Source organism: Eubalaena glacialis, chromosome 2 (assembly GCF_028564815.1).
Source record: "Eubalaena glacialis isolate mEubGla1 chromosome 2, mEubGla1.1.hap2.+ XY, whole genome shotgun sequence".
NCBI lineage: Eukaryota > Metazoa > Chordata > Mammalia > Artiodactyla > Balaenidae > Eubalaena > Eubalaena glacialis.
The window spans coordinates 16,792,957-16,805,578 of record NC_083717.1 but is presented as its reverse complement, the minus strand read 5'-3'; the positions used below and the strand labels follow the sequence as shown (position 1 = coordinate 16,805,578).

General features: G+C 35.2%; 1 protein-coding gene across 1 annotated transcript in view; it reads right to left on the bottom strand.

The window, feature by feature from the left end:
- Positions 1 to 12,622, bottom strand: part of CCDC7 (coiled-coil domain containing 7) — a 285,426-nt gene that overhangs the window by 173,714 nt on the left and 99,090 nt on the right. Inside the window, exons 14-15 of the mRNA XM_061181406.1 lie at positions 5,398 to 5,463; positions 3,192 to 3,413 (exon numbers count right to left, since the gene is read on the bottom strand). Coding sequence (XP_061037389.1) covers positions 3,192 to 3,413; positions 5,398 to 5,463 — 288 coding nt within the window. The remainder of the gene's footprint in view (positions 1 to 3,191; positions 3,414 to 5,397; positions 5,464 to 12,622) is intronic.

Here is a 12,622-nt window from a genome sequence, read left to right as displayed (position 1 = left end):
ACTCCAATAAAGATGTTTAAGAAAATAAATAAATAAAACTCCTTACAAACAAAAGTCCAGGACCAGGACACTTCCCTGATGAATTCCATCAAATAGCCACAGAAGAATTAATACCAATCTTTCTCAAACTCGTCCAAACAATAGAAGAGGAGGGAATATTTCCAAACTCGTTTTACAAGACCAGCATTACTCTGATACCAAAACCAGACAAGGTCACCACAAGAGAAGAAAATTACAGACAAACATCCCTTAATAACATAGATGCAAAAATCCTCAACAAAATGTTAGCGAACTGATACAACAATCTATTAAAGGGATCACACATCACAAGCAAGAGGGATTTCTACCAGGGCTGCAGAAATGGTTCAATATCTACAAATCAATCAATGTGATATACCACATTAACAAAATGAAGAATAAATGTTGTATGATCATCTTAATAGCTGTAAAAGAAAAAAACATTTCACAAAATTCAACATCTATTTATGACAAAAGCTCTCAACAAAGTGGGTATAGAGGAAACGTACTCAACAAAAAATAGGCCATGTATAACAAACCCACAGATAATGTAATACTCAAAGATGAAAAGCTGAAAGCAATTCCTCTAAGATCAGGAAGAAGAAAAGGATGCCCACTCCTGCCACTTTTATCAAACATATTATTAGAAGTCCTAGCCACAGCAATTTGGCAAAATAATAATAATAATAATAATAATAATAATAATAATAAAAGGCATCTACATTGGAAAGGAGAAAATAAATCTGTCACTATTTGCAGATGACATGATAGAGAAAACCCTAAAGACTACCAAGAAACTATTAGAACTATAAATAAGGTTGCAGGATACAAAACTGATTAACAAAAATCTATTGCATTCCTATACAATAAAAATGAACTATCCAAAAGAGAACTTAAGAAAACAATGCCACTTACAATTGCATCAAAAAGAATAAAATAGCTAGGAATAAATTTAACAAAGGAGGTGAAAGACCTGTACAGTGAAAACTATATGTCCTTGATGGCACAAGACACAAATAAGTGGAAAGATATTCCATGCTCATGGATTGGAAGAATTAATATTGTTAAAATGTCCATAATACTGAAAACAATCATCAGGTTCGAGGCATTCCTTATCAAATTTCGAATGGCATATTCACAGAAATAGAACAAACGATCCTAAAATTTGTATGGAACCACAAAAGACCCTGAATAGTCAAAGCTATCTTGAGAAAGAAGAACAAAGCTGGAGGCATCATGTGCCCTGACTTCAAATGATATTACAAAGCTATGGAAATCAAAACAGTATGATATGGGGGGAAAAACAGACATCGATCAATGGAACAGAGTAGAGAGCCCAGAAATAAACTCATGCATATATGGTCAATCAATTTATGATGAAGGAGCCAAGAATATACAATGGAGAAAGGACAGTCTCTTTGATAAATGGTGTTGGGAAACTGGAAAACCACATGCAAAGAATGAAACTGGACCACTTTCTTACACCATACACAAAAATTAACTCCAAATGAATTAAAGACTTGAATGTAAGACATGAAACTATAAAACTTCTAAAAAGAAACATAGACAATAAGTTCCTTGACATAGGTCTTATTGAATTTGGGGGGTTTGACACCAAAAGCAAGGCATCAAAAGCAAAAATAAACAAGTGGAACTACATCAAACGAAAAAGTTTCTGCAGAACAAAGGAAACCATCAACATAATGAAATGGCAACCTATTAAATGGGAGAAAATATTTGAAAATCATATATCTAATAAAGGGTTAATATCCAAAATACATAAAGAACTCATAAAACTCAATTGCAAAAAAAAAAATAGTATCAATCTGAGTAAAAAATGAGCAGATGATCTGAATAGACATTTTTCCAAAGAAGACATACATATGGCCAATAGGTACATGAAAAGATGCTCAAAATCACTAATCATCAGGGAAATGCAAATCCAAACCACAATGAGACATCACCTCACACCTGTCAGAATTGCTATTGGCATAAAGACAAGAAATAACAAAGTGTTGGTGAGAATAGGTAAAAGGAAACCCTTGTGCACTGTTGGTGGGAATGTAAATTGGTGCAGCCACTATGGAAAAGAGTATGGAGGTTCCTCAGAAAAACTAAAAACACAACTACCAGATGATCCAGGAAATATTCACTTCTGGATATTTTTCCAAAGTAAATGACAACACTAACTGGAGAAGATATATGCAGTCCCATGTTTACTGCAGCATTATTTACATTAGCCAAGGTATGGGAACAGCCTATGTGTCCACCGTTGGGTGAACGGATAAAGAAAATATTATATATATATATACATACATAAGCGCGTGCACACACGTGCACACACACACACACAGTAAAATATTATTCAGCCATGAAAAACAATGAAACCTTGCCATTTGTGACAACATGGATGGACCTTGAGAGGATTATGCTAAGTCAAATAAGTCAGACAGGGAAAGACAAATACCATATGATCTCACTTACATGTGGAATCTAACACAAAATAAAACAAAAACTAAGCGCATAGATACAGAGAACAGATTGGTAGTTGCCAGAGGCAGGAACTGGGGGCGGGGGGGGTGGGCAAAATGGGTGAAGAGAGTCGAAAGGTACAAACTTCCACTTATAAAATAAACAAGTCTAGGGGATGTAATGTACAGCATAGTGACGACAGTTAATACTGCACTGCACATTTGAAAGTTGCTAACAGAGTAAATGCTAAAAGTTCTCATTACAAGAAAAAAAGTTCTGTAATTATGTATAGTGATAGATGTTACCTAGACTTGTGGTGATCCAGTTACAATATATATAAATACTGAATCATCATATTGTATACCTGAAAATAATATAATGTATGTCAATTATACCTCAATAAAAAATGTTTAAAGATAAAACATTATTTTATATCTGACAAGTCTGTATTGGATCAACTGTCCTGAACAAAAAAGGAAATATCTGGATTACCAAAAACCCACAAAAATCAATACACAGTTAATTTATAGATTCAAATTCCAGATAATAATGAACTGGTATAACCAAAAGGCAAAAGGCAAAATTCCAAGCAAAAGATAGTGCATAGAAAATTTTTTAAAATAATATACAAATGAAGTAAATAATAATATAAAAGGTTAAACTTCTTACAACACTTATTACTGTTTTGGTTATTTCCTTACCTGTGGATGTTTAATTTTATCATTTTTTTTTTGTCCACCTGAATCTGCCGCTAGTGTTTTTCTTGTGTCTTTCTCCAATGGTGTATATTTTGAATCCTCACCTTTAACTTTTATTTTATCAATATCCATTTCTGTTGTTGTCTTGGTCTTTCCCTCACTTTTAAGTAACTCCATTTCTTGATTTTGGAAATAGCCAAGTTGCTCCTTAGCTCTTTCAGCTTCCTGTTTTTAAAAAAGTAACTTTGTCAAGCATTATTTCTATGACATTTTCCTGCCAACATGACAACTTTCAGGAATCTTCATATATTCATGCCCACACTGGTTCTTAATTTTATTTTTACAGAGTTAGAGGAAACTAAGTTAAACCACTGGTATAATCCATAGTTTAACAGATCCAAATTAAAATTAAAAACTATGAAGAAACCTCTTCTACTTAAAGGGCTATTTTTATACGCCAAGAGGTTCTACTGGCCACTGTTTTTTAAGGCTCTAATTATAATACAGGCACAATAAAAGTTAATAAAATGCATACATTATACATAGAATGTACCCAAGATAATTAAGATCTGTAATGTCAAATAATAAAAGAAAATGTGAAAAGTAATTTATTTCTTCTAGAATAAATTTTTTAATGTCACTTGTAATATTAACAAAAGTTATTTGTATGAAAGAAAGAAAAAAGTTCACAGTCTCACCACAAACAGAAAGCTCACTGTTAACATGTTGATATATACTCTTTTTAAGTATTTCTAATTATAGCTAGTGCATATGTGTATATGTATTTTTAAACTTTAATCTAGATTGGATCATACTATACATAGAGGCATAATATGCTCTTTTCATTAAATAATGTCATAAGGTATGTTTTCATGATGATAAATATACATCCAAATCAGAGTAGCTAACAGAAGTGCATTTTAATAATATACCTTAATTAATTTAGCAAATTTCTGATCAATGGACATACTGGTAATTTTAAAAAATTTGCTATAAAAGTTTTTCTATTCTACATACTTGTACAAAATATCTGTACATTTTTTTCTTTTTTACAATAAATTTTTAGAAGTGGAATGGTTCACTGTAAAGACTATGTCTTTCCAAGACTTTTGTTATGTATTTTCTTCCAGAAAAGTATCAATCCATACTGACAATAGAAGTATGTGAAAGACTGCTCATTGCAGCATAAATCCACAAATATTGGATATTTCTGTTCCTTAAATTTTTAACAAAATGGTAGGTAAAAAATATGTATCCCTCTGCTATTTTAAAATGCATTTATTTGATAACTAGTAAGGATGAATATATTTGTATGCATTTATTGGCCATGTGTGTTTCTCAATTATGACTTGCCTATTTGTGTCCTCTGTCTATTTAGGAGGAAGAATATCCATATTTCCTGTAGATTTGTAAAAGATCTTGATATGAAACATTTTGTAAATATTTTCCATTTATCTTTATATCTCATGAATTTTTTAACCATAAAAAGTTTTATTTTATATATAGCCAAATACATTAACATATTCCTTTATGGTATAATGCTTAGGAAGCCTTGTTCTAGCCAAGACATGTAATTGTTACTCAGTGTTTCTTCCAATATATTAATAGTTCAGTTAGTACTTTTGGATCTCAAACCAATCTGCAACTTATTTTAGTGTATTACATTAACTAGAAACCCAACAATGTTTTCACAGTAGTTTACTTTTGTGACTATTTTATCCTTCTATGAAAAAATTTTAATAACTAAAACTATAAACTATAAAATTACTACATTCATTTGAATCTGTTTCTGGACTTTTCATTCAGTACCAAATCCAGAACCACACTGCTTTAGTTATTGTGTTTTTATATTTTATATTGATTTTTGGATGAGCAAATCCTCCTTAATTGTTCTTCTGTGAAATCACCAGTTTCTTATTTCAATATATCCTATAATAATTATGCTAATTTCAAAAAAACCCATTTGTATCTAGAAATAAATTGCTTTAAGTTTGTATATCAATTTTCTTTCTAGCTTACTGTTTTGGAAAGAATACATACTAAATTTTATTAATATATTTCCATTGCATAAAATGAGAATACTTTAAACCTGGCAAAATAATACAATATATAGACCTATTAGTTTACAAAGTTAAAATTATTTAAAAAGTTGTTTATAGATAGTTTCTTCCCTTGTTAACAATTTCAAAGGAACATGATATCTTTTTACCTGTAAAGCTTGTTTCAGTTGTTCCCGAAGAACTCTGTTCTCAATTTTCAGAGCATGTGTTACTTTCTAGGATGTAATATGGGGGGAAAGTATTCATTTAGTATTTTTGTTTTTATTAATTTATTGTCATAATTATTACCTTTCTAAAGTGCATAGATAGCCAAGATGATGATTTGAGCATAAACATTTACTGCACACTTCTCAGGCAGAATGGTGGATAACTTCTGTAGCTATAGCTTCCTATTGATTTTCCATAGGAAAAGTGACCTTGAATCTACGAAATTATAACTACAGTAAACATTTCATTACTCCTTTTCTCAAGGCCTGAAATATTTAAATACAAATATTTCAAATTTTAAGAAAAGAAGCAACTCTACTCTTAACACAAAAGAAATATAATTCTGATTTTGTGAGAATGAGTAGATTCTACTATGCATGGAAAGTCTCAAGAATTCTCCATCAGATGGAAGACAGTTTGAGGAACCATATCTAAAGTCCCCAGTTTCTTTCTTTCCTTTTTTTTTTTTTTTTTTTTGATGATAGCCATTCAGACTGGTGTGAGATGATATCTCATTGTAGTTTTGATGCATTTCTCTAATAATTAGCGATGTTGAACATCTTTTCATGTGTCTCTTGGCCATCTGTATGTCTTCTCTGGAGAAATGTCTATTTAGGTTTTCTGTGCATTTTTTGATTGGGTTGTTTGTTTTGATGATATTAAGCCACATGAGCTGTTTGTAAATTATGGAGACTAATCACTTGTCACATCATTTACAAAAAAAAAAAAGTGATACAAATGAACTTATTTACAAAAAAGAAACAGGCTCACAGACTTAGAGAATGAACTTATGGTTACTATGAGGGAAGGGTGGGTGGAAGGGATAGTTAGGAGTTTGGGATTGACATGTACACACTGCTATATTTAAAATGGATAACCAATAAGGAACTAGGACAGGGAACCCTGCTCAATATTCTGTAACAACCTAATTGGGAAAAGAATTTGAAGAATAGCTACATGTATATGTAGCTGTAGCTGAATCACTTTGTTGTACACCTGAAACTAACGCAACGTTGTTAATCAACTATACTCCAATATAAAATAAAAAGTTAAAAAAAAATAAAGTCCCCGGTTTTGATTCTGGTATAGCAGAGCAAGTTCTTACTGGACAAACCCTGCCACACATAACAACCACAAACTCTAAACAAAATACAAATATCAACACTAGAGAGCAAACAAGAGTAGGTAGATTCTTGAGAGAAGCTGACACTTGGAAGAAGGTTAGAGTCCTACATAAGATCCTTGTTTCCTGGCTTCTAGTCTGAGGGCAAACCCTCCAAGCCAGGCAGAACCCTAATAGCTAATTCAAACAAACAAACAAACAAACAAACCTGAGTTTTTAGACCTTACAAACCAGGGTACAGAGTTCAGGGCAACCACAGCCACTGGAAAGATTAGGGGAAATCACACAAAGAAGGGAGCCAGAGAGAGGGAGCCCCAAACCATCTGTACAAACTACACAAATCTACCCCTGACCCCTTAAGCATATATGCATAAGGAAGATTCTAAACAGCCTAGCAAAAGCTACAAGAAATGAAATGTGATTTAAGCTGCTGCCTAAATACAGAATTTTCATTTTGCACCCAATCATGTTAATAATAAATTAAAGCAAAATAAATAAACAAAAATAGTACCAATCATAAGAAGAATATAGCAGAATCCAGAGCTTCAACAACATGACATTCACAATATCCAAGATACAATTAAGAATTATTTGAATCTGAAGAAACAGGAAAATGAGACTTACTCTTAAAAGAAAAGAAAATTTACAGGGAAGGTGGTTAAAGATGGGGCACAGCAAGAGCCTGGACTTACCTCCTACCATGGAATCAGCAAATATATACCTATATACAGATCAGTTCCCTCTGAAAAGAACTTTAGAACTAGCCAAACAAGCGCTCCACAACAAAGAATAAAAAGGGACTATATCAAGACAGGTAGGAGAGGCAAAGAAACACTCTCACCAGAAACCCTACCCCCAGCATGACAGCACACTTTAGAGAGGGATCTCACCAGACAGGCACTTTTCCCAGAGGAGCAAGGGATGCTTCCCATATCAAGCACCCTGGCTCCTGGGATCTACACCAGAGAGAGGAACCCCTGAAATGCCTTGCTTTGAAAACCAATGGGGCTGACATCCAACGGTCCCAAAGTGCTATAGAAAACTGAGAACCCCCTCCCCCCAAAGGGCTGACATATGGTCTCACTCACCTGGAGACCCAGGGAAATAATAGCGGTCTGAAAAGTGCCATGATTATATGTGAAGAGGAGTCATTTGCAAATCTAAAAGCATCAGCTGGAGGGGTGGTGGACAGTAGAAACACTCCCCAGAAACAGAAGCACCGGCAGACACCATTATTGCACTCCCCACCTAACCTGCTAGCACAGGCTGTAGAGCTTGGATGCAGGGGTGAGCCAATCATGGCAATACCCCACTGCACTACTGAAGCCAGAGAGCTCCAGAGGCTGCAATGTTCCCCCACTCCCTGGCTAGGATGGACAGGAACAAATGGTCACAGCATTTTCCTGCAACCTAGCTAAAGTCTGCAAGTGCAGGCAACTACTATACTCCCCCTCCCTCTGGCTGGGGCTGGTGAGTGCAAGCAGTCATGGTATTATCCCTCTCCTAGCCTAAAGCTGACTCAATACTCCCCTGCCCCCTAAGCTGAAGGTGGCAAGACTGAGAAGTCAGGGTCTAAACCCAGTGCATGCACACAGACAAGGCACTCTCAGTGCTGCATTGCTAAAGCCTGTGGGCATGCAGTCAGGTCATTTTCCCACTGCCTTCCTGAAGCAAGAGAGCAAGACCCGCCCCCTACACTCTCCAGCTACCCAGCTAAAGCCAGTGGGAGTACACAATCCACACAAGGGAAACCCTCTGATCACTTAGCCCCAGTGGCCCATGGGGCTGGTGTTCCTGAGTTCCATGGGACTGTAACATGGAGACAGTTATTGGCAGGCCACCACCCTCAGGAAAAATAGGCCTTTTTCATAGTTTTCCTGTGAAAAAGGCCTATTTACTTAGCCTGGAGCTTCACCCTGAGGGACAGGCTTCAGGTTTACCACACGTTTGGAGGCTAAGGACACACTCCCAGGAAATATAACTGGGGAGACATCATGCTTGTGTACCCCCTTGGCCTCACCACAGCTTGACAAGACTCCCGAGAAAGAAGCTTATATACTCATCAGGAGCTTTGCTTTTTGCAAATGTCGCCCAGGGGACACCTCCAGATCTCCTGGTCTGGAGACCAGCAGGGATTACAATTGTGGCTCCACAGCATAGTATATATCTGCACACTTTAAAAGCTACTACCTGAGGGCCTGGCATCCAATCAACCTGAAACTAGGTGTTAAATCAGATTCCTCCCCTTGGAACACTGACAGGGCATGGCACACCATCGATAACAGAAACACTTCAAGAATTAATCAAGCAGCACCCCCCACAAAACCAGGATGGGCAAATGTTCTGAGCCTTGCTCTGCCCATGCAGTAAACAGGCCACAACTTGGCCAGGCAAGGGCCCCAAGCCCCACCTAGCCCACACAGAGACCTAGCTACAACCAGAACAGGCAAGTGACTCAAACCTGTGCACCAGCCTTGGTTGCATCACAGCTGGTGGATGCAGCCCACCATGAGGGATGCCCATGAAGTGCCTGACTCTTGTGGTCAGGGATGATTGTGCTTTTAGGCCACACAGAACAGCTCCTACACAAGACCACTCCTTCAAGACTGCAGGAGGTAGTCACTTCCCCTAATACCTATAGACAAACACAGAGAGACAGGCAAAATGAAGACAGAGGAATATATGTTCAACACCATAGACCAAGGCGAATCCCCAGAAAAAGACCTTAATAAAACAGAGATGACCAACCTAAAAGAGTTTCAACCTAAAAGATTTTAAAGTAAAGATCATAAAAAAGCTCACCAATTTCAGGAAAGGAATGAATGAGCATAGTGAGACCTTCAACAAAGAGACAAAAAACATAAGAAAATACCAAACAGGAAGTTATAATGAACTGAAAAACAAACTAGATGGGTTCAACATCAGAATGGATGAAAAAGAAGCACAAATAAGCAAGTAGGAAGACAAAGCAATGGAGAACACCCAGAAAGAGTAGCAAAATGAAAAAAGAATTTTAAAAAGTGAGGATACCTTAAGGGACCTCTAGGACAACATTAAACAAAATAACATTTGCATTTATGGGGGTCCCCAAAGGAGAAAAGAGAGAGAAAAGGCCAGAAAAATTACTTGAAGAAATAATGGCTGAAAAATTCTCTAATCTGGGGAAGAAAACATACATTCAGGTCCAGGAAACAAAGAGCATTCCAAATAACATGAACCCAAAGAGAAACACACCACTATACTTTGTAATTAAAATGGTACAAGTTAAAGATAAAGAGGGAATCTTAAAAGCAGCAAAAGAAAAGCAACTTATTAGGTACAAGGAAAACCCCATAAGGCTATGAAAAGATTTTTCAGCAGAAACTTTGTAGGCCAAAAGGGAGTGGAATGGGGGCTTCCCTGGTGGCTCAGTGGTTGAGAATCTGCCTGCCAATGCAGGGGACATGGGTTCGAGCCCTGGTCTGGGAAGATCCCACATGCCGTGGAGCAATTAGGCCCGTGAGCCACAATTACTGAGCCTGCACGTCTGGAGCCTGTGCTCCGCAACAAGAGAGGCCGCGACAGTGAGGCCCGCGCACCGCGATGAAGAGTGGCCCCCACTTGCCGCAACTAGAGAAAGCCCTCGCACAGAAACAAAGACCCAACACAGCCAAAAATAAATAAATAAATAAATAAAATTTTAAAAAAAAGGGAGTGGAATGACATATTCAAAGTACTGAAAGAAAAAAAAAACCAACCAAGAATTCTCTACCTGGCTAGGTTATCATTAAGAAATGAAGGAGAGATTAAGGGTTTTACACACAATCAAAAGCTAAAGAAGTTTATCACCATTAAACCAGCCTTAGAAGAAATGTTAAAGGAACTTCTCTAAACTAAAAAGAAAAGGAACTAATTAATAGTAAGAAAAAATATGAAAGTAAAAATCTCACCAGAAAAGGTAAATAAATAATAAAGGTAGTGGATGGTTGGTTCACTTATAAAGCAAGTACAAGGATAAAAGACAAAAGTAGTAAAAGTAATTAAAATACAATAATTAGTCAAGGGATACATAGAATTAAAATATGTAAAATGTGTCATCAAAAATATAAAAACCTTGGGAGGGTAGTAAAAAATATAAAGCTTTGGAATGTAACTCATAATTTACTATCAACTTACAAGAGACTGTTATATACATAGGATGTTATATGAAAACCTCACAGTAACCTCAAAGAAAAAACTTATAGTGGATAAACAAAAGAAAATGAGAAAAGAATCTAAAAATAAAACTAAAGAAAACAATCATATCACATGAGAACAGAGAAAGAGAGGAAGAAAAGAACAGAGAACTACAAAAACAGCCAGAAAACAATTAACGAAATGGCAATAAGTACATACATATCAAATTTACTTTAAATGTGAAAGGACTAAACTCTCCATTCAAAAGATATAAGGTGGCTGAATGGACTAAAAAAAAAAATTATATATGTGTCTATAGGAGACTCACTCAAACCTACCAAATGGAAGTGAAAGAATGGAAAAAGATACATGATGCAAATGGAAACAAAGAGACAGCTGGGTAGCAATACTTATATCAGACAAAGTAGACTTTTAGAAAGACTGTAACAAAAGAGATCAATCCAACAAGAGAATATAACACTTGTAAACTTTATGCATGCGACATAGGAGCACCTACATATATAAAGCAAATATTAACAGAAATAAAGAGAGATATAAACAGCAATACAATAATAGTAGGGTACTTTAATACCCCCACTTACATCAATGGATAGAAAATTCAGACAAAAATCAATAAGGAAACACAGGCCTTAAATGACACATTCAATCAGATGAACTTACTAGATATATACAGAACATTCCATTCAAAAGAAACAATATACATTCTTTCCAAGTGCACATGGAACATTCTCCAGGATAGATCACATATTAGGCCATAAAACAAGTCTGGATAAAATTAAGCAGACTGAAAGCATACCAAGCATTTTTTCTGACCACAGTGGTATGTAACCAGAAGTTAATTACAAGAAGAAAACTGGATAAAAACACAAACACATGGAGACTAAACAACATGCTACTTCAACAACCAATGCGCCAATGGAGAAATCAAAAAGGAAATCAGAAAAATGAAAAACAACTTTCCAAAATCTATGGGACACAGCAGAAGCAGTTCTAAAAGAGAAATTCACAGCAATACAGGCCTACTTTAAGAAACAAGAAAAATCACAAATAAACAATATAACTTTATATTTAAAGGAACTAGGAAAAGAACAAAGCAAAAGTTAGTAGAAGGAAGGAAATAATAATTATCAGTGCAGAAATAAATGAAATAGAAGTTAAAAAAACCATAAAAGACCAATGAAACTAAGAGGTCGTTCTTTGTAAAGAAAACAAAATAGACAAACCTTTTGTCAGAATCATCAAGAAAAAATGAGAGTGTGTGCAAATAAATAAAATCAGAAATTAAAGAGGAGAAATTGTAATTGACACCACAGAAATACAAATAACCATAAGAGAACAGTATGAACAATTATATGCCAACAAATTAGACAACCTAGAAAAAATTTCTAGAAACATACAATCTTCCAAGACTGAATCAGAAAGAAATAGAAAATATGAATAAACCAATTTATAATAATGAAATTGAAATAAAAATTCTAAAACTCCCAACAAAATTCCAAACGTGATGCCTTCGCAGGTGAATTCTACCAAATATTTTAAAAGAGTTAATACATATACTTCTCAAATTACTCCAACAAATTGAGAAGGAGGGAACACTTCCAAATGCACTTTACAAAGCCAGCATTACCCCAATACCAAAACCAGGCAAAAACACTCCAAAAAAGAAAATTATAGGTCAATATCACTGATGAACATAGACGTAAAATTCCTCTACAAAATACTAGCAAATGAAATTCAACAATACATTAAAAGGATCATACATCATGATTCAGTGGGATTCCAAACAGAGATGCTAGGATGGTTTAACATCCAAAAATCAATCAATGTAATATACCACATTAAAAAAAAAAACAAAGAATAAATATTAC